Source organism: Monodelphis domestica, chromosome 3 (genome assembly GCF_027887165.1).
Source record: "Monodelphis domestica isolate mMonDom1 chromosome 3, mMonDom1.pri, whole genome shotgun sequence".
In the NCBI taxonomy this organism is placed as follows: Eukaryota; Metazoa; Chordata; class Mammalia; order Didelphimorphia; family Didelphidae; genus Monodelphis; species Monodelphis domestica.
The window spans coordinates 419,327,433-419,351,585 of NC_077229.1; the positions used below are offsets into that span (position 1 = coordinate 419,327,433).

The following is a 24,153-nucleotide window of genomic DNA, read 5'->3' on the forward strand; positions in this document are numbered from 1 at the left end:
TCTGTTTGCCTCAGTTCATCATCTGTGAAATGAACTGAAGAAGGAAATGGCAAACCAGTCTAGCATCTTTACCAAGAAAATCTCACATGCGGTCACCAAGATTCGGACATGGCTTAAGTGACTGAAGAACAACAAGTCAACAAATATTTAAGTACCTATTATGTAGCCTTAGGCACTGTCCTAAGATAGGATTGAAATCTAAGCCTTTTGACTCCAAATTCTGCACTCCTGATAGGCATGTGCAGAGCATTTCCTTAGGGTATTCATAAAGAGACTTTTATATTTTATCTTTAATATTTATTGAATAAGCCTGACTAGAGGACTTCTGAAGTTCCTTTCAGTTCTAAATCTATGATCTTATGATTTTATGACATAAATGTTATTCTTCAATAAAATTAAGCTAAAACTTAAATAAGCCTAATTATTAAAAAAAATCTAAACTGTAGTGATAAAATACAGACTTGAAAAGAGGGGCCATAAAATAACATTAAAAAAGGGAGGGGTCAGCTGAGTGATTCAGTGGATTGAGAGTCAGGCCCAGAGATGGAAGGTCCTGGGTTCAAATCTGACCTCAGATACTTTATGGCTGTGTGACTCTGGGCAAGTCACTTAACCCCCATTGTCTATCCCTAACTGCTCTTCTGCCTTAGAACCAATACCCAGTATTGATTCCAAGATGGAAGGTAAGGGTTTAAAAAAAAAAAAGAAAAGAAATTATAAGGTGTGCCCACACATACTCAGCACACCCAGTCAGCATACTTATATTGTGTCAACTACATTATGGTTTCGCAAAGTGATTTTTATATAGTAAATGCTTGGATATTTATTAAATTGAACTGAATTCCTTTTTTTTAATTTGGAAAATTTCATTTAATTAATTAATTTAGAATATTTTTCTATGGTTACATGATTCATGCTCTTTCCCTCCCCTCTTCCCTCCCCACTCTCATAGCCAATGGGCAATTCCACTGGGTTTTACATGTGCCATTGATCAATACCTCTTTTCATTGATTTTTTTCATTGATGATTGCACTAGGGTGATCATTTAGAGTCTACATCCCCAATCATATCCCCATCAATCCATGTGATCAAGCAGTTGTTTTTCTTCTGTGTTTCTGCTCCCACAATTGAACTGAATTCTAAAAAGCCCAGTCCTTATTTCATACTCACACAGAAAACAAAACAATACTTGCTTTCGTCTTACTCCTCACTTTCACATCCAACCTTAGACTTGATGCTCCTACATTTTGCTACGAGCCTTTTCTTTGATTTTGCCACAATCCAACATCTACCCCCTCCATTTCATAAAGATGGATGACTCATTCTAAGAACCAATGATTTCTTCCTGGCTAATGGGAAGAGTCGTGTAAGAAGCCTTTAGTTTTTCACATCCTCAATTATGCTCTCTTTTCTGTACTCATAACTTAGTTCTGTTAACTAATTCAGTTTCTTTTCCTGGAGTGCTAATGTGAAGGGATTCCTAGGACGCAGTGCAGAGGTCCTCTTAATAAGGAGACTCATTTCCAGCAGAGATTTTGAGCCTCAGAGTGCTAGCATGCCAAAGGGGACTCTTACCCAGGAGAGATCCTGAGCAAATCCATTAAAGATTCTAAATCTTATGGGGTCAAAAGTTTTGGAAAGTCTGTGCTTCAGGGGACTTAGAGATTAGGAGATGAATGCTTGTTTCACATATGGGCATCTGCTATATATGCCTCCTCCACTTCTCTTCCCCCTGCTGCCATTTTGAGATGATACTATGGCTCTATGCTGAAAAAAACCAGCAAGACGAAACCTCAGGAAGCCAGAAGCAGTAGAGAGCCTGAACTAAAAGGGCTCACTTCCTTCAGAGATCTTTTTTTTTTTTAAACCCTTACCTTCCATCTTGGAGTCAATACTATGTATTGGTTCCAAGGCAGAAGAGTGGTAAGAGCTAGGCAATGGGGGTTAAGTGACTTGCCCAGGGTCACACAGCTGGGAAGTGTCTGAGGCCAGATTTGAACCTAGGACCTCCCATCTCTAAGCCTGGCTCTCAATCTACTGAGCTACCCAACTGTCCCCTCCCTCAGAGATCTTAAGCAGATCTGTCTGGTAAAATGGACTACTGGGTATTAAATGTCCCAAATAAATAGTCAAAAACTCCTTGTATCCATAACCTCTTTAGCTACCCCTATGCTGCTCTAGTCCCACTCCTCCCCAAAGGTCCTCAACCATCACAGGGCCCTTGCAGGTGAGGGCTTGAATCAATTGGCTCTTCTACCATCTAATGTCTGGAGAGCTTCCATCCCTTTCATTATCTCAGTGATACACAATTGCTATCGGCTAAAATAAAAATTCTTTCTCTGATATCTCTCCACAAATTCTTACTCCTAACTACATCCTTCTCTGTCTGCACTCCCTCCCTTCATATCTTTCTCTGAGCTCCTGTTCCATTGTGTCCTTTGACTCATATTCTATTTTCTTAAAAATTATTGAAACCTTTTATATTATCATCTACATTTCCTATTATATCCTGCCCTCTCCCCCTTCTAGAGAGTCTTATAACAAAGAATTATGAAAAGGAAAAATAGGTCTGGAAAATTAACCAACCAGGTGGTTGGTTACTAGGTGACACAGTTGACAGAACTGGATTCAGGAGGACCTGAACAGTATTAAAAAAAATGTCTACCATTATATGCAATATTCCAAACCAATAGTTCCCCACCTTTGAAAAAAATCAGGAGGCTGAAGTGCCAACTCATATCAATTCCTGAGTCCACATTTTGCCATAACCATTTCACAACATGCAGTTACAAATGTTTTATTGTTTTCTTTTTAGTTACACTGTTGTAATATCTGTGTACAATATTTTCCTGGATATGGCTACTTCACTTTGCATCAGTTCATATATCTTTCCATGCTTCTCTGTATTCATTACATTGTTTCTTATAGCACAGTAATACTCCATTGAGTTTTTACTCCCCCCATTGAGTTTTGAAGTATAATTTGATCAACTAATCCCCAGGCGATGAACATCTACTTTGTTTTCAGTTCTTGGCTACTCCTAAATGTGCTGCTATAAATATTTTAGTGTATATGGAACTTTGCTTTTTATTATTGAGCTCCTGGGATATATGGTTTGGAATATATGGATAGAAGTAGAATCTCTGAATTAAGGGAAATGGACATTTTAGAGATGTCTTTCCATCCTCTTTTCTTAACAAACTCTACTTTATCTCTTAGTCTCACACTCTTTTGATGCTCACAGAAACTTTGTCCTTTCTATGAGACTATCCATGACTACCTTCTTTATTGTTCATTGATTCTTCTTTCATGCTTCTGGGTAAATTGGGGCATGAAGAGGAGTTAATCTACCTGTGACCCACTTGTCACAAGTACTTCACAACCTCTCCTCTTTTGAGGTGAATTCCATTCATCTAGATAACCTCATTGAAACCCTTGTGGCAATAATCTACTAGGCTTTAAGTTGCTCTTCCCGCTTTCTCTAGGGATTTAGTTCCTGATTTACAGTCTTCTATTTCCAAACTGGTTACATATTAGGGATTTCTGTATACATCTTGATTCCCCCTTCAAAAACTCTGGTCTACTGTTCTTCTTCAATTTCCATGACCTGTGTTTTGACTTCCCTTTAGGCATCCACCTGAGTGAGTGGTCATGGCTGTTCATGGTCAGTACAGTGGGAAAGAACACTGGACTTGAAGCTGTACAAGTCCTGGGTTGAATCTCATCTAGCCATTAATTATGTGACTATGGGCAAATAGTCTAATCTTGTGTTGGCAAACCTATGCTCTCTGTGCCTGAGAACCGGAGGGGGCTGCTCCCTTCCCCTTCTCCATGCATGCCTGAGGACATCTCTCACATCACCTGCCCCTCTACCCAGCAATGCAATGGGAGCACTTCCTCCCTCCCCTGTCTGAGGCTCACATGCAGCGTGAGGGTTGCAGTTTGGGTACTTGGTCTTTAAAAGGTTCACCATCATTTGTTTAATCTCTCTGAAAATCAGTGTTATCACCTGTAAAATGTCAATAGTAATACCTATAGTTCTTATATATATATATATATATATATATATATATATATATATATATATATATATAAAATAACACTATATAGTATAACAACTAGTATTGTTATAAGGAAAGAATTAAATAGTGTATGTAAAGACCTTTGCACACTTAAAAACTTGATATGCCTGGGGCATCTAGGTGACTTAGGGGATAGAGAGACAGGCCTGGAGACAGTAGGTCCTGGGTTTGAATCGGACCTCAGACATTTCCTAGCTTTGTGACCTTGGGCAAGTCACTTAATCCTGCTCTTCTGCCTTGGAACTGATCTTTAGTATTGATTCTAAGATAGAAGGTAAGGGTTAAAAAATACAATTAAAATCACTTTGAAAAAGTTTTATATTATTGCCAGTTATTATTATTATTACCTTAAATCTCAAGATCATTACTCACATCTATGCCCTCTCCATGATCTTTAGCTCTGAAATTCTTACCATTATCTGCCCTTCCATTTTTTACTCTGATAGCTTGCCCACCACAGCATTATTTCATCTTAAACATTATCCTCATTACTGGTTCCTCTGCTACTTTTAAATAAGCTTGATTCTTCTAGACTCCAAGTTCAGCACTATCTCCCCTAAAACATTGTTATATTTTTTAAAAAGGCATCACTGGACCCAGAAAAGAGCCATTTCTTCTTCATCCATTACCTCTTAACCCCAACATTGTCAAAGTTTTGACTCCAGGATCCTGTAGCTCTTTACAAGTTAACCAAAAATCTATTAATTACAAAGTCTAATGATGTCTATTAGTGCTCAGACTTTTGACAACCTTGATTACCTTTCCTTCTGGTTCCTCTATCTTGGGACTTATACTGAATTTTGTTGTTCTTGTACTGTCTCATTATTCCTTCTTAGAGCCATTTGCAGGATAATCATTTATTTCTTATCCCTAAGAGTGGGGGACACTGCCCACCCCCAGGATTTCCACCCTATTTCTTTTCTTAACTGAGTGGTATCTCTGAGTGGTCTCATATAGTTGCCTAGTTTCTATTTTTATCACACAAAATTATACAACTCTTGAACTCTGGTCCTATATTGACAACTATAGCTAGACATCTCTACTTATGCATCCCATCACCATCTCAACCCAATATACATCAGAAGAACTCATCATCTTCACTCACAAAACCACCCACCTTCCAAACTTCCTTATTTTTCTTGAGGATACTAGCATCCTTCTAATGATTAAGATTCATAATTTTGGGATCATCCTTGATTCTTCCTTCTTTCTTATTTTTCACATTTAATCATTTGCCAAATCTTTTCAGTTCTTTGTTTATATTCTCATGGCTAGTATAGATAATTTAAGGAGAGATTAATTTAAGAATTATTGAACCAACTGAAAGGCACAAAGAGCCTAGTCATTATTTTTTTAAGAAACTGTCAAAGAAAACTGTCCCAATATCTTAGATTCAGAGGGCAAAGCAGAAATTGAAAGAATCTACTAATCACTTCCTGGAAAAAGTCATCAAATGAAAAACCCCCAAGAATGTTATAGCTAACTTCCAGAACTTCCAGGTCAAAGAGAAATTACTTTAAGCCAGCCAGAAAGAAATTATTCAAATATTGTGGAACCACAGACAAGATCACATAAGATTTAGTGGCTTCTATTTAAAGGAGCAGAGGGGTTGGGATATAATATTCTGGGAGGCAAAAGAGCTAGGATACAACCAAGAATAACCTATTCAGCAAAACTGAGGGTAATTCTTCAGGAGAAAAGAATAGATATTTAATGAAATGGAGAATTTTCATGCATTCCTGATGAAAAGACCAGAGCTGAGTAGAAAATCTGACATTCAAACACAAGACTCAAGAGAAGCATGAAAAGGTAAACATGAAAGTCTCCTCATAAGTGTTTAATAAAGTTAAACGGTTTATATTCCTTTATGTGAGAGTTATACATGTAAGTCCTAAGAAATTTAGCATTATTAAGGCTGCTAAAAGTGGTTTATAGGGGGCAGCTGGATAGCTCAGTGGATTGAGAGCCAGGCCTAGAGATGGGAGGTCCTAGGTTCAAATCTGGCCTCAGACACTTCCCAGCTGTGTGACCCTGGGCAAGTCACTTAACCCCCATTGCCTAGCCCTTACCACTCTTCTGCCTTGGAGCCAATACATAGTATTGACTCCAAGACGGAAGGTAAGGGTTTAAAAAAAAAAGTGGTTTACAAAGATAGAGAGCATGAATGTGAATCAGTTATGTTGAAATGATCTCCCCCAGAAAGTGAAGAGGTGAGAAGGAGGGATGCACTGGGAGAAGGAGAAGGGAGATGTAGAATGGGTACAATTTTCTCAAAGAAGTGTACAAGGAAGAGCTTTCACAGTGGAGCAGGAAATGGGAGGAGGCAGGTAATGCTTGAATCCCACTTTCATCAGAAATAGTTCAAAGAGTGAAGAATACATTTACACACACAGAGTTCTATATAGAAATCAAAATTATTCAATAGGGAAATAGGAAGGGAAGAGGAGAAGAGAAAGGGCAGATGGTAAAAGGATGGAAAGATCTAGGGAGGCAGTGGTCAGAAGCAAAAGAGATGTCTTGAGGAGGGCCAGGATAAAAAGAGAGGAGAAACAGAACAAAATGAAAGGGAGGGAAATACACAGTAACCATAACTGTGAATATGTTTGGGATATGCTCACCCATTAAATTGAACTGGATAGTGGAAAGGATTTGAAACCAGAATCTATCAGTATGTTGTTTAAAGAGACATATTTGAAACAGAAAGACACATACAGAGTTAAAATAAAGGGCCAGAGCAGAATCTAATATGTGTCAGCTAAATTAAAAAAAAAGGCAATGGTAGCAATCATGATCTCAGAAAAAGCAAAAGCAAAAAGAGATCTAATTAAAAGGGATAGTCAGAGAAACTACAGTTTTCTAAAAGGTACCACAGACAATGAAGTAATAACAAAAAATTTACAGCATTTCTCTGACAAAGGTCTTGTTTCTCAAATATATACTGAGCATAGAACTGAGTCAAATTTATGAAAATAAGAGCCCTTCTCCAATTGATAAATGGTCAAATTATATGAACAGGCAATTTTCAGAAGAAATCAAAGCTATCTATAGTCATATGACAAAATGCTATAAATTATTATTGATTTAGAAAAGATAAAACAACTGTGATACTACCTCACACCTATCAGAAATGACAAATGCTGGAGGGGATGAAGGAAAAATAGGTAAATTAATGAATGGTTGGCGGAAGAGTAAACTAGTACAACCATTCTGGAGAACAATTTGGAACTAGGTCCAAAGGATTATAAAACTGTGTGTATACCCTTTGACTCAGCAATACCATTATTAGATCTGCATCCCAAAGAGATCAAAGAAAAAAGAAAAGGGCCCATATGTACAAAAATATTTAGAGCAACTTTTTTGATAATGCCAAAAATTTGGAAATTGAGGGGATACTCATCATTTGGGGAATGGTGAAACAAGTGGTATATGGTTATGATATACTGTTGTCCTATGGAAAATGTTGAGGGGAGGTAGTTTCAGAAAACACGGCAAGACCTATATGAACTTGTGCCAAGTAAAGTGAGAATAACTGCGAGATCATTGTGTATAAAGATAGCAATGTTGTAATGATTATTAACTGTGAAAGACGACTACTCTGATCAATACAATGCCCTAAGACCATTCTAAAGGAATTGGAAAAATATAATCTACTCCAGAGAGAGAAGTGATGAACTCTGAGTGCAAACTAAATTATACTTCTCTCATTTTATTTTTGAAATATGGCTAAAATGGAATTATATTTTACATGATTTCATATGTATAATTGATATATTGCTTGCCATCACAGTGCATGAGGGGTGGGTGGAAGGAAGGAAGAGAATTTGGAACTCAAAATTTGAAAAGAAAATAATAGTAAAAATAAATGTAGAAATATATTAAATAAAAGAAATGACAAGTAGTATAATTTCAGAAAAACCTGAGAAGACAAACATGAACCAATAAAAAATGAAGTGAGAAGAACTAGGATAATACTGTACATAGTAACAGCAATATTTTACAATGATCAACTGTGAATGACTTAGCTATTCTGATCAATATAATGATCCAAGACAATTTTGAAGGACTTCATGATGAAAAATACTATTTACCCTTGGAGAAAGAACTGATGAAATCTCAATGCAGATCAAAGCATACTTAAAAAAAAAACTTTCTTTAGTTTTCTTTTTTTGGGTCTGTATTTTCTTTTATTAACATGGATAATATAAAAATGTTTTGCACAACTTCACATGTAAAGCCTATATTCAATTGCTTGCCACCTCAAAGAAAAGGAAGGAGAGGGAGGGAGCAAATTTGGAACTCAAAATTAAAAAAAGAATGTTAAAATGTTTTTTACATAGAATTGAGAAATACTTAATGAATTAAATACAAATATATTGGGAGGAAAAGCTCTCTCTGACGTTTGTCCATAAAATTGATAAAAATTATAAAAAGGGATATAATCAATGCTGGAGGGACTGTGGAAAGATAAGCATAATGATATACTGTTTGTAGAAATGGGAACTGATCAAATTATTCTGGAAACAATTTAGAATTATGTCAGAAAAGTCACTGAGCTATTCATAACCTTGGCTATAACAATCTCTCTACTTGGCATATAGCCTAAGGAAGCCAAAGACACCAAGAAGCATCTCAGATGTAACAAAATATTCATAGCAACACTTTTTTGCGCAGAAAAAAAATTAAGTACTAAATGGACTTCTTTCAATGGTTGGATAAATTGTGGTAAATTACCAGAATGCAATACCAGTGGGTTATAAGAAATGATGAAAATAAGGACTCAAAGAAATATGGCAAAACTTGCATGAACTGAATGAGAGAAAAGAAATCAGATTCAGAAGAACACTAAAAACAACTACAATGTAGATGTACAATGTAGATGAAAATAACTGATTTCGACAACTTATAGCTGATTAAGTGCACTAGTTAATATTGGTCTTGGAGGATTGATGATAAAACACTTTCTTTTGTTTTCAACAAATGGGAGACAGAAACTATGGCACAGGATGTTTCATACATTGTCAGATTTGGTGAATGTATCTGCCACTTTTGCCAAAACTGTCTGCTTTTGTCAGAAGAGAAGTTCTGTGATTGTTGGAGGGATATTTAGAAATGACAAGAACCAAAAGAGAAAAATGAAACTTTAACAAATGAAGAGCAGATAAATGGAAACATTCTAAAAATGGAGGAGAGTATGACTAACTGCAAAGAAGGAAGAGGGATGACATATTGCAGAAACAGTGAGACATACCTGAGAAGAGCAGATTGTTTATATTGGAACATAATAGGAAATAGTGTTGGAGAGTGAAGTGAGGGTCATAGTACAGAAGGTCATGAAGGTCATATTGAGACAATATGATGTGAAATAGGGAACTACTTCAGTTTCTTGTGCAGGGAAATGATAATGAAAATGGTACTTTATTAAGCATAGTTAATAAAGATTTACAGGAAGAGACCAAAGTGAAGGATGACAGCTGGAATGTTGGATACAGAGGATGTATAAGATATACCTATTAAATTTCTGGAGCTGGGAAACTAGACTTACAAGAGAAGTGATGATCATCTCCAGTTGATACTGTATATATCTTTATTTGTACATAGATGTTGGCATTTTGTCTCCCTTATTAGATGGTGACTTCCTTGAAGGCAGAGACTATCTTTTGTCTTTAATTGTTATCTCCAAGGCTTAGCATAGTGGGTAGTACATAGTATGCACTTAATTAATACTTATTGACAGACTGATGGAGAAGTGGTATGGTTGGGAAGGGACTTATTTTCTTTCATTATTCAATCCAACAGCTCATTATGACTAAAGCATATCTTTATCCTTATGTCTTACTATTACCTCATACTAAGCATATTGACAAACCTTATCTTACCCTTCCCATGAAACCTTCTCCCTATCTCCCAATTTGCAGATGATTATAGAGGACTACACGACACATCTCCCATTTGACAAAGTAGACTTCCAGAATCATTGATGATTTCTCCTTTTCCCCATTCTTTTTTTTTAGATATCTTCAGTGACACCATGTATTTTATTTTATTTATTTTTTCTAATTTAATATCTTTATTGGTTATTAACACTTTATTATTTATTAATTTTTGAATTTTATTTGGTCAAATTCAAACCTTTTCACCATTCTTAAGGTATTCTTAATTTTTTTTTTTTTTTTGGTATGGCTCATGGACCACTTTGGCTATTTGTTGAAACCTTGGAGCCTTTCTCAGAATAATATTTTTAAACTCATGAAAATACATAGGCTAAAAAGGAAGCCAATTATGTTGTAAAAATTAAATCTCTAATATTAGAAATATTATATTTTATGGAGGTTTATTAAATGATCATTAGAAATCAAGGAATAAAGAGGATACAAAATAAAAACCATGTGCCCATGGCTGGTTAGCCATTTTTAAAACAGCTGCCTTACCACCACCAAGCTCGGGACAGGAAGTAAGAGCTAGGACCTTCTACATCCCCTCCTAATATCCCCTATCTACAGGAAGTATGTAATGACAGGAAGTCAGTGGGCTCCTGGGAAATGTAGTTCTTTTTTTAGGGTAACATTTTCATTTATATAATGTTAAATGAAGATGTAAATTCCCCATTCAAGTTCATGAAAAATCTCTGAAATCTAGCCACAGACTCCTTGAAAGTTAAGAACCTTTGCAGTATCACTCTATTCTGTCATTTAAGTTTTCAAATTCTTTCTATAAAATAGAAGTTTTTAATCTAGGGTCTATGAACTTAAAAGATTTTGATAACTGCATTTCAACATAATTGATTTCTTTTGTAGTCCAATGTATTTTATTTTATACATTTAAAAATATTATTCTAAAAACCATTGAAACAATAAGATTAAAAGTTGGTTTTATGAATAAAGTCAATAAAACAGATAAAACATTTGTTAATTGATAAAAAAAGGAAAAAAGAAAACCAAATTACCAGTATGAAAAATGAAGACTTCATCACCAATGAAGAAGAAATTAATGCAATTATTAGGAGCTATTTTGCCCTATTATATGCCAATAAATACAATAATTTAAGTACAATTGATGAATAGTTACAAAAATGTAAATTGTCCTGATTAACAGAAAAAGAAATAAAACACTTAACTCCATCTTGGAAAAAGAAATTGAATGAACCATCAATGACCTCTCCAAGAAAAAAATCCCCAGAGCTAGATGGATTCACAGTTGAATTCTACCAAACATTTAAAGAACAATTAGTCTCAATGGCATATAAATATTTGGAAAAATAGGTGAAAGAATCCTACCAACTTCCTTTTATGACATGATATGGTGCTGATACTTAGGCTAGGAAGAGTAAAAACAGAGAAAGAAAACTATAGTCCAATTTCCCTAATGAATATTGATGAAAAATCAATTTGAATAAAATACTAATAAGGAGATTACAGCAATATATGTCACAAGGATCATTCACTATGCCCAGTTAGGATTTGTACCAGGACTCTGCAGGGCTGATTCAATATTAGGAAAACTATCAGCCTAATTAATCACATCAATAACAAAACTAACAAATCATATAATTATATCAAGAGATGTAGAAAAAACTTTTGACAAAAAAGTTAATCTGAGAAAAAGTCTGTAACAGACAATCAAAGTTGTCCAGGATACAAAAAAGGTAAGAACTTCTGTAACAGAATTGACATACATTTCCTTAAGATTATAATATTTTAAATGGGAAGATAAGACTTAGAAAATATCTTATAATGATAGCACATCATTCCACTTATGCAGCCATCTACCAGGAAATAAGAATCTATACCTTCTGTCCTGATATTGCTCCCTTTTTCTGCACTAGAAACAATGATCAACAATGATCCTCAAGACAGGACCTCCAGAGGGCTTTTTTCTCCTACCTGAACCCCCCCTCCATCCATCATCACATTCCATTCAATAAGAAAACAGGGTCTTGATGGGCATCTTGGCATCTTCCCTGCTGCTACATGTTAGCATCCCTTTCAACCCCTAGTTCTCCTTCCTCCATGACTTCCACTGTTCCCCTCTTGCTCTGGGAATAGTAATAAAATAAAAACTACTGATGTACTGCAAAGAGTATGATAGCAAAGTGGATAGAGTGTAGAGCCTGGAATGAGGAAGACTTGAATTCAAATTTGGTCAAACATACTTACTTAGCTATGTCTGAAGCAACCTTTGTTTGCCTAAATTTTCTCAACTGCAAAATGAGGATAACAATGGTGGGAACTATCTCTATTTGATTTATGTTATAGTTCTGACCTCGCCTCTTTTACATGTGGACATTTAATAAATATTGATGATGTATACACTCAGTTTGGTATAGAAATCTAGGTTACTATACAGAGAAGTAGGAAGGGAAGGGAGTAAAAGAAATGGGGCTGATGGAAGAGAGAATTGATTGGGGAAGGCATTGGTCAGAAGCAAAACACTTTTGAGGAGGTAAAGGATAAAAGGACAGAGAAAAAGGATAAATAGAGAGAAAGTAGGATGGAGGAAAACACATAATTAGTAATCATAATTGAATGTGAACAGGCTAAACTTTCCCATAAAATGAAAGTTGAGAGCAGAATGGATTTCATTATTTAGACATAAAGGGTGATACCATAAGCAAATCAGTGAACAAAATAGGAAGTTTGCTCTTAGATCTATGGACAAGGGAAGAATTTATGATCAAACAAGAGCTAGAGAACATTGTCTAATATGACAGAAAAGGAAAATGACAAATACTGAAGGGGGTGCAGGAAAATTGAGACACTAATACACTATTGGTGGAACTGTGAACTTATCTAACCATTCTGGAGAGGAATTTGGAACTATGTCCAAAGGACTATAAAATTCTGCATATGCTCTTTGATTCACCAATACCACTACTTGGTCTGTATTTCAAAGTGAAGAAAAAGGAAAAGGACCTATAAGTTCAAAAGTATGTATAGCAGTTCTTTTTGTGGAGGTGAAGAACTAGAAATTGAGGTTATTGCCCTTCAATTAGGGAATGGCAAAACAAGTTGTGGTATATAATTGTGATGGAATTCTATTGTACTATAAGAAATGATGAGCAGGATGCTTCCAGAAAAACTTACATGAACTGATAAAAAGTAAAGTGAGCAGGGCCAGGAGAACATTATACAAAATAATAGTAATATTGTATGATGATCAGTAGCGAATGAGATAGCTCTCTCAACTATGCCATGATCTAAGAAAATCTGAAGGATTTATGATGAAAAATGCCATTCACCTCCAGAGAAAGACCTGATGGAATCTGAAAGAAGATTGAAGCAGACTTTTAAAAAAATTATTTTTTTCTCTTGGTCTGTGTTTTCTTTCACAACATGATTAATTTTGAAATATGTTTTATATGACTGTGTATCCAAATCCAAATCAAATTGCTTGCCTTCTGAATGAGAGGGGTGGGGAAGGAGGGAGGAAATCTGTAACTCAACATGTAAAAAAAAGAATGTAAAATTTTTTTCTTCATATGCAATTAAAATAAAAAAAATTAAAAAATTTAAATTAATATTGATGATAATGATATAAGGAATATTAGCTTATGAAATTGTTGCCCTAATGGTCCCACTTACACACATAGCCTGGAAGATGGGCTCTTGGTTTCCAACCTCTCCCTTTATTTTATTCAAGCTATTCTCCTTCAGATCCTTCATATCATACTTTACTTTGAAGCATTCATGATCTCATCTATCTTGAACTCTTCCCTCTAATTCTAACCCTAACTCACAGTCCATCTGAAGCTCCGCCTGAGATACATCAGTGGCTCTCTGCCCAAGAGCATGCCATCATCTGGACAATGCTTTTCATCTATTTCTGTCTTTCTGGCTTGGAGGGCTAGACCAATATCATAAAATAATATGATATTAAAATATTAGGCTGAGGAGAAATCTTAGAGATTTGTGGGAGTGTGTGTGGTTGTTCCTAATTCTGTAATTGCTTATGCAGTTCTTCCTGGAATGAACTCAACTTCATTCCTTTCTTTAGGACTGCCATGACTTAAGACACCTTTAGAAAGAGTTCCCTGGGGGGCAGCTGGGTAGCTCAGTGGATTGAGAACCAGGCCTAGAGACGGGAGGTCCTAGGTTCAAATCCAGCCTCAGCCACTTCCTAGCTGTGTGACCCTGGGCAAGTCACTTGACCCCCATTGCCTAGCCCTTACCACTCTTTTGCCTTGGAGCCAATACACAGTATTAACTCCAAGACGGAAGGTAAGGGTTTAAAAAAAAAAAGAAAGAAAGAGTTCCCTGATTTCTTTCCAACCCATATCAACTCTGCACTGTTCTCTGGAGATCCTGTTTATGACTGAATGCCTGTGTTCATGCATTAGCTTTGTTTTCTAAGTATTTCATGTATGCATATCTTCATTCATTCATCTGTTTACTCAACAAATATTCTTAAAATGCCTACTATGTGGAAGGCATGAAATAGGAATTAGTTTCCCAACTGGACTACAAAATCTAGGAACAAGATTATTTCTTTTGAATCTGCCATAGTGCCTCATTCAATGCTATTGTGCATAGCATGTACATAATACTTAGTTGCGGACTAAAGGTAGCAGGAAAGCACACATAAAAAGCCAAACAATAACAATGAAGCTGGATATTGCTTAACATCCTACAAAAACAATCTAATGGCCTGAGAAACCATATTAGTACATTCCTAGAAACATTAGCATTCAACTATTGCTTAGAAAAACAAAACAGGTATTGAAATGTATGTTGCTACAGGGTAAATGTCAAATACTTTAACAAGAAAAAATAAGGAAGAAATATTTGCTACTGGTTTATTCATAGAATTCCCTAAATGCTAATACTGACACCTTCTTTGATTATCTTTTTGTTTGCAGTTAATGAAGAAGATGGCCATTGACCCACTGAACAAAGACTCCTGTCCTTTCTGTTCTGGGCTAATTTAGCCACATTTCAGATTCTATCTCAGCTTTATTTAAATTTTATGTTAATTTATCCTTCCCCAAAGCCATATATGTATCTCTGTGTGTGTATATATATAGGCATGTATATACATAGTAAATATGTCTAGGTTGATATTTTCCCCATAATTTCCTTTCCCCAAAGATTCACTTATTTCTTCTTCTTTGCCTTAATAGATGTATATCTAAGTGATCACACACACACACACACATGCATGCATATAATACAGCCCCAGATTGGGACCCATCCTTCTCCTATACCTTGGTCTCTGATCCGCTTAGCCTAAAAATATCTTTTACCCTAGCAAATCCTCATATGAAATTGCTGAAAGTTCAGGAGCTCTGGACCCACCTCTTGAAAGCAACCTCTCAGCTCACTGTGAATGGTCTCTAGAGAACCAATGCACATGCATTTTAACTTTAATGGCTTTGATTCTATGTCCACTGTTCATTAAACCTTTGCTTATACTGTTGTTCCTGGAATGCCACCTCCTGCTAAAACCTCTCACGGGGATTCTTTTATGTTTTCTTGCTTCCCGTATGGGTTATTTATTTATTTTAACTCAGTTTGGTTTTCCCTTTATACTATTTCATTTGAGTAAATCTAAATATGTCAGACAGCCTTATGGCCCCTCACCTTCTGTTAAAGAGCACATAATACATATTTACTATTTTAATCAGGGGTAAAATTGACTGCACTTTTGTGGTGTGTCTAAACCACATATAATTCAAGCTTGGGTACATACATGCCACTTCCTTGGTCAGTGGAATATGATGTAGATGAAAAAAGAGTGCATTTTATGTGGTTTAATTGGAGTGTTTATGTACATGACGATGACAGAGTATTCATTTTAGAGCAAATCAAAAGAATAAATGATAGGCTTGAATTGAAACTGACAAGTGTTGTTATACAATTTTCTTTTTTCTTTTCCTTTTTCTAAACAATATTATTTTGCAAATGTTTTGCATTGTTTAAGTTGATAAGGAAAATCATGTGAAAAGTTATCAATTGTTTAATTCCTCAAAATAAACGACAAAAATAAGCACTGGATTATTTAACAAATAAAATAAACTGTGCCAATATTGATTTCATGGGGAAATGGGTAGACATTTGTGAGGGGTCAAAAGACATTGATCTCACTATATGCAGGGGTCCAAAACAGAAAAATGATACTAAGCAGTTTTGACAACTGTGATATCCACATCTCCTCTTATAGGGATAAACCTGCTGATTTTTATTTGTCTTTAAATGACAGGCTAATTCACTGTCATTGAACTTTTTTTCCTGATCCAATTTAGGAAATCTATTCAGATTAAGCTCCTTCAAAAAATATTTTTTCTTCATGGTGTAGAAATCTGTCCTAAGTCAGCAGACATATAGTCAAGTCCTAGTTACATCACTACATAGCTTTGTGACTTTGGGCAAGTCCTACCCCTCATTCACCTTCAAGAGCAACTGGTTATCCTGCTTTCTTTTCTTTAGGTCAATCTATCTATATTACTATCCACCGTGATTTACTCTTGAGCTCCATCTATCATCCTCTAACATCCAGTCATTGGAATTTCCAAACCACTTTTCTCATCCCGGAATCAAAAAAAGGAAACGATGGCCCAAAGAGCTTCTATTGGTTTTCCTTCCCTATTTTGCTTTTCTTTACTATTAAGTTATTTTGTCTCTCCTTTTTAATCAGGCTCTGGTAGGGTTCAGTGGTTAGTATGTTATTCAGTCATGGTTAAGTTGGCATTGTTCCAGACTCAAGCAAGCCTTGTAGCTGCAATTTAAGTGATACTCAAGATCTAGAACCTTTATAGTTGGAGTGTCAGTGGTACCCTGACTCCTGAAAAGCTCTTATCTGGGTGTCAGTTCACTGCTCTACTTGGATGGGATTATCAACTCTGGCTTTGTGATACTCCACAATGATCAAAGTCTGTCATGGGGGTGGGAGGAAGATTGATCATTGAATTCTAAAAAACAAAACAAAATAAAACAACCTAATCTCAAATGACTACAAATTTAAATATGAATATGTGCTATGCCACAGGCCTGTCTAATCCGAGCTTGAGTGGTATGCCAAGGTTGCCTAAGAAGCTGATGGTAATGTGTGGATTTGGACCCAAAGATTCAGATTCCAAGTCCAGCATGGTTCCTGCTTTGCCATGCAGACTCTATAGAAATTTTGTCCATGGAATATTAGGGAAATATAATGAAAACAATAAAGCAAAAATGATTTCTTACTGAACACTGGAAAAGATGCATTTCCTTTTAACACTTGGAATTCTTGTTCTAGTCGCCTCCGTAAGTCTATTTGTTCAAACAAAACCTTCTGAAGTTCTTCTAATAAAGAAAAAAGAAGAGTCATTTTACTAATCTTTACAAATAACCCTCCAGAGAACTGTTCTATATGGCAATTTATTATTATAAGACAAAATATTTTACCAGTTTAAAAAGTGTTGCATAGACACAGGATGGATTTTGTGCAGAAATCCATGAATATAAATCAATGTAATGTATTATTTTAAAGTATTATATTACAGTGTCATGTATTGATTGATATGTATGCATTAATCTCAATTATATCCACCAAATGGTCCATATATTATTCATATGTTGCTTGTCAAGTTTAAAATATGGTGTAGAACAAAAATATCCTCTTATTATCTCCAGTCTTTTAAAACTAGGAAGTTTTATGGAATTAAAACTTTTTTTTTACCTTTTCCCATATTTTCTACATCCTTTTTGAGTGAATGTGGTGAATTGGTTTCTTGTGTGTGTTCACCTTAATAAAAGGAAAAAAAATATTATTGAAAACAAATTACTTTCTGATAATTTTGCTTTTCATTCTTTGGAAAGTCTTTTAAAAAGGCTTAACAGAGGTGTTGGAGTAGAAATATTCAGGGTCAAATGTAGTCATTTACCTGTGCAATTTTTTCATCTGAAACCATTAGGAACAAGAAGAAAATGAGGACAGATTTAAGCCTCTGAATGACAGCTGAGTGATGTCAAATTCTTGACTTTACCCTTTATTCACAGCCTTATTAAAAAGCTTAGTTATTCTTTTGGCTGGTTAAATCCAAGGGCCAGAGGTGGGGTAAAACCAGATCATGACTTGAAAAATCAAAATAATTTTCTGGGGATTTGATAAAAAATATTTTTTAAAAAGCCTCTTGGCGGAAATATGGTCAAAATTCTCTACCCAGATCTATGGGTATGCAGAGTTGGGTCTGAATATGTTGGTGCAGGAACACTAGCCAATGCTCTATGCGTGTTTATGCTCATAACAATAACAGTTGACATATTATGGCACCTTAAGGTTTTTAAAGTGCTATAAATATGTGGTTTCATTTGCATATTATTATATGAATACTAACCCCTGTAGCAAAAATAGATTATAATACAGTAGAAATATTTGACAAAGAAAGGGCTAACGGGGCGAAAAATGTCCTTTTCACTTTGATCTACCCAAATCTTGGGTGCTGAGAAAAAAAGGTAAGAGAAGAGACTACACATGTGACTGGGAAAGAACTTTTAAAACCGAAAGTTTTCCCCAGGTGATAATTTTATTGGAAATGACAAAATAAAACAAAAGAAACTAATTAAATCATCATATGGGTGTTATATATTTTAACTGCTTACCCCTCTCCCCCCAAAAAGATAAAACAGTGTACTATACAGACAAAAGATAGATTATACTTGTATTTACTTTCCTGGTTATATATCAGATAAGAAGATAGATGACAGCCATGGAAAAGTATTGATTTTTAGTCACAAACTTTGTCTACATTACTCAGAACATCTAATGAAAGCTGAAAATTCCAATTATTCAGATAATGAAATAATTTAATTTTTTAGTTTTCTTTCACACAGGTGATTGAATTTTCCATTTTCACCTGGATATTTTGTTTTCTTTTTAACCCAGCTATATAATCATAAGACTAAGAATCTCTTCTCTTTCAACATAATAATCTTGTTGATTCTTATTCTTTCAAATGTTATCTCTCTATAGATGAATTCTGAGTCTATAACTTTAGACATAACCTTTCTTGTGAATACCAAACTCACATACCTGACTAGAGTGGGAATTTTTAACCTTGAGTCTGTGAATTTGTTTTTTTTTTTTGAAAATGTTTTTTAAATTGTGTTTCAAAATAATTGATTTTCTTTATAATAAAATGTATTTTTATGCATTATAAAATCTTATTCTGAGAAGAGGTTCATAGGCTTCACCAGATTGCCAAATGGGGGTCCATGATACAAAAAGGCGAAGAACCCTTGGATTAGACGCAATGGTTCTCAACCTCTCGATTTGTAGCAATGAGAATACATAATGCATATCAGGTATTTACATTCCGAATCATAACTGTAGCAAAATTACAGTTTTGAAGTAGCCACCAAAATAATTTTTTGGTTTGGGGTCACTGCAACATGAGGAACTGTATTGTGGGGTCACAGCATTAGAAAGGTTGAGAACCACTGGATTAGAAGATCATAGTTCTATATCTTGAAGGGATCTCAGAGGCCATCTGGTCCAACCCCCTCAATTTACAGATGAGGAAAATGAGGCCCAGAGAAATTAAATCACATGCCTAGGCTAATGCATGTAGTGTCAGAGGTACAAATGAATTTAGGTTCCCTGACTCTGGCAACTGACACTATACCACTGCCATCTCAAACTTAGTATGTCTCAAACCAAGTTTATAGTTTGTCTTCTAAGCTTGTGGCTCCTTCTGACTTCACTATTTTAATCAATGAACACTATTCTGCTTTTCATCTTCAAAACTCTGTTATCTTTAACTCTTTCCTCACTCTTATCACTCATATCCAATCTGTTATATTCCTAGAATATCTCCTCTTTATTCCAATGGTCACCAAGTAGGTACTGTTCCTACTCTGATAGTAGGTTCTTCTCTACTCTCTTTTTCTTCTCCTCTCCTTTCTTCTGTTCTTTCTTATCTTCTCCTTTCTCCTTCCTTTCTTCTCCAATCCTTTCTTCTGCTTTCTGCTTTCTTCAAACCATCCTCAATACTACCATAAGAATTATCTACTCTAAAAATCACATGATTATCTCAACAGATGCAGCGAAATTCTTTGATAAAATACAACACCCATTCCTATTGAAAACACTAGAAAGTATAGGAATAGAAGGGCCTTTCCTAAAAATAATAAACAGTATATATCTAAAACCATCAGCAAGCATCATCTGCAATGGGGATAAACTAGAAGCCTTCCCAATAAGATCAGGAGTGAAACAAGGATGCCCAATATAACCTCTATTATTTAACATTGTACTAGAAACACTAGCAGTAGCAATTAGAGAAGAAAAAGAAATTAAAGGTATTAGAATTGGCAATGAGGAGACCAAGCTATCACTCTTTGCAGATGATATGATGGTTTACTTAAAGAATCCTACAGAATCAACCAAAAAGCTAGTCGAAATAATCTACAATTTTAGCAAAGTTGCAGGATATAAAATAAACCGGCATAAGTCATCAGTATTTCTATATATCTCCAACTCATTTCAGCAGCAAGAATTAGAAAGAGAAATTCAATTTAAAATCACCCCAGACAAAATAAAATACTTAGGAATCTATCTGCCAAGACAAACACAGGAACTATATGAACACAACTATAAAACACTCTCCACACAATTAAAATTAGATCTAAACAATTGGAAAAACATTGATTGCTCATGGGTGGGATGAGCTAACATAATAAAAATGACAATCCTACCCAAATTAATCTACTTATTTAGTGCCATACCCATTGAATTACCAAAAAACTTTTTTACTGAATTAGAAAAAAAATAACAAAGTTCATTTGGAAGAACAAAAGATCAAGGATATCCAGGGAAATCATGAAAAAAAAATGCAAAGGAAGGAGGACTCGTAGTCTCAGATCTCAAACTATACTATAAAGCAGTGGTTATCAAAATAATTTGGTACTGGCTAAGAGACAGAAAAGAGGATCAGTGGAATAGACTTGGGGTAAATGACCTCAGCAAGACAGTCTATAATAAATCCAAATATCCCAGTTTTGGGGACCAAAACCCACTTTTTGATTAAAAAAAAAACTGCTGGGAAAATTGGAAGACAGTATGGGAGAGATTAGGTTTAGATCAACATCTCACACCCTACACCAAGATAAACTCAGAATGGGTGAATGACCTGAATATAAAGAAGGAAACTATAAGCAAATTAGGCAAACACAGAATAGTATACTTGTTAGATTTTTGGGAAAGGAAAGACTTTAAAACCAAGCAAGAGCTTGAAAAAAACCACAAAATGTAAAATCAATAATTTTGATTACATCAAATTAAAAAGGTTTTGTACAAACAAAACTAATGCATCCAAAATTAGAAGGGAATCAACAAATTGGGAAACAATCTTCATTACAAAAACCTCTGACAAAGGTCTAATTACTCAAATTTATAAAGAGCTACAAGTTGTACAAAAATCAAGCCATTCTCCAAATGAAAAATGGGCAAGGGACATGAATAGGCAATTTTCAGTTAAAGAAATCAAAACTATTAATAAGCACATGAAAAAGTGTTCTAAATCTCTTATAATCAGAGATGCAAATCAAAACAACTCTGAGGTATCACCTCACACCTAGCAGATTGGCTAACATGACAGCAAAGGAAAGTCATGAATGCTGGAGTGGATGTGGGAAAGTTGGGACATTAATTCATTGCTGGTGGAGTTGTGAACTGATCCAGCCATTCTGGAGGGCAATTTGGAACTATGCACAAAGGGCACTAAAAGACTGTTTGCCCTTTGATCCAGCCATAGCACTGCTGGGTCTGTACCCCAAAGAGATAACGGACACAAAGACTTGTACAAAAATATTCATAGCTGCGCTCTTTGTGGTGGCCCAAAACTGGAAAACGAGGGGATGCCCTTCAATTGGGGAATGGCTGAACAAATTGTGGTATATGTTGGTGATGGAATACTATTGTGCTCAAAGGAATAATAAAGTGGAGGAATTCCATGGAGACTGGAAAGACTTCCAGGAAGTGATGCAGAGCGAGAGGAGCAGAACCAGGAGAACATTGTACACAGAGACTGACACACTGTGGTACAATCAAATGTAATGGACTTCTCCATTAGTGGCAATGCAATGACTCTGAACAACTCAGAGGAACCTATGAGAAAAACCACTATCCACATCCAGAGGAAACACTTCGGGAGTTAAAACACCAAAGAAAAACAACTGCTTGAATACATGGGTTATGTTATGGGATATGGTTGGGGATGTAGACTCTGAATGAATATCTTAGTGTAAACAACAACATGGAAATAGGTTCTGATCAAGGACACATGTAATACCCAATGAAATTGCTCATTGGCTGCGGGAAGAGTGGATGGAGGGGAGGGAGGGAAATAATGTGATTATTGTAACCGAGGAATAATGTTCTAAATTGACTAAATAATCTTATTCAAATGGGGAAAAAAATTAAAGCAAAAGGTTATTTAAAAAAAAGAATTATCTACTCTATGCATAGGCCTAGATATTTTCATTCCTTTTCTCAAAATTCTCAGTGATGAGCCAAGAAAACAACAGACATAATAACTGCAAAAATACATATGGAATGAATGAGAAAATGAAATGAAACTTGGTATAATTATAATGACAAAGCTTGGCTTAGAGAAGAATTGAGGAAATACATCTCTTTCCTCCTTTCATTGGAGAGGAAAATTTGCATACACTGTCCAACATAGGAAAATTTGAACTTCAAAAAATTTTTTTGATACAAATGAAGGTTTACTGAGTGTGGGGAGAGGAACATTTGATTACAGAATCACAAAATGACAGATCAAGAGCTAGAAGGGACTTCAAAACCATCTAGTCTAATTCTGTGGAATTAGGAAACTGAAGCTAAGGTTGGAGAAGTGATTTGCCCAAGGTCACACAGGAAGTAAGCTTCATAGTGACATATAAACAAAAGGTTCCAATAAGCAAAAAGATAAAATCTCCACCCAGGGTTTTTCATTGATTCATGAGCAAAATTCAAATTCCTTTGCCTTAAAAAACCTCACACAATGTGGCACCACCCTACCTTTCATGCCTTATCCAATACTCTTCTGTGATATGGACTTAATGTTTCAGGAAAACTGATTTTTTTCCCATTCCCAAGTCTTTGCTCATGTGGAATCCTATACTCATGCCTTTGCTCACATCTCTCTCCCTAGAATGTTCTCCCTCTCTTTCTTTGCCTATTGAGTTCTTATTCATTCTTTACAATTCAACTCAGATGTTATCTTCTCCACGTTTTCTCCAATTTTGTTTCCAATCCCAGGTTAGTCATATCTTTCCCCTTCAGACATCAAATAGAATTTGGTTTCTTATGCCCCTCCCCCCAGTACCCTTATCATCCAATATTTAATTCAATCCAACCCAATAAATCTTTATAAAGTAACTACTATGTGACAGGCACTGAAGTAGGTATATGAAAATGGAAATACAAAGACAAAAATGAAATAGCCTTTTCCCTCAAAGAGCTTACATTCTTCTAGAAGGATAGAGAAGTAAAAAGGATAAAGTAATACAAAGTAATTTATAGAGGGAGAACTAAAAACTTGGGGAATCTGGGAAATCTTTATATAAGACTTAGAACTGGATCTGAGCCTTGAAGAAAGACAAAAGGTAAAGCTGGGAAAGAAGCCTTTCTTGCTCCCTTATCCAGAAAGTCTCCCCTTGGACCAAAAACATACAAAAAGAAAAAAGTCCAGCCAAATCACTCTCCATTGTTGGACCCCATATTCAATGAGGAAGAGAGCCTATGTAAAGATATGAAGGTGGGAGCATTTGGCAGAGATTTCATGAAGGGGAAAATTATAAAATGTCTGGCATGGTTAAGTTAGAGCCCAAATGTGTATGGATTTAAATGTGAGATTAGGAAATTTCTATTTTAATCAATATTTAATAGGAAGCCATCGAATACTTTTGACCAAAGACCTTTCAAGGTCATATCTATGCCATAGGAAGATTATATGGAAAAAATCCAGAAAAAATGTGATGAGGGCCTGAACTAAGGTAGTGACTATTTGGGAAGAAGTCATATTTAAGAGTTATTTTGGAAGTACATTTCATAAAACTTTACCACTTACTTGATGTTGCAATGAGAAAAAGGGAAGAGT

The 24,153-nt window shown here is 35.3% G+C and overlaps 1 protein-coding gene across 1 annotated transcript in view; it reads right to left on the reverse strand.

The window, feature by feature from the left end:
• Positions 1 to 24,153, reverse strand: part of SKOR2 (SKI family transcriptional corepressor 2) — a 72,428-nt gene that overhangs the window by 28,479 nt on the left and 19,796 nt on the right. The window contains exons 5-6 of the mRNA XM_001371690.5: positions 17,730 to 17,795; positions 17,255 to 17,353 (exon numbers count right to left, since the gene is read on the reverse strand). Coding sequence (XP_001371727.4) covers positions 17,255 to 17,353; positions 17,730 to 17,795 — 165 coding nt within the window. The remainder of the gene's footprint in view (positions 1 to 17,254; positions 17,354 to 17,729; positions 17,796 to 24,153) is intronic.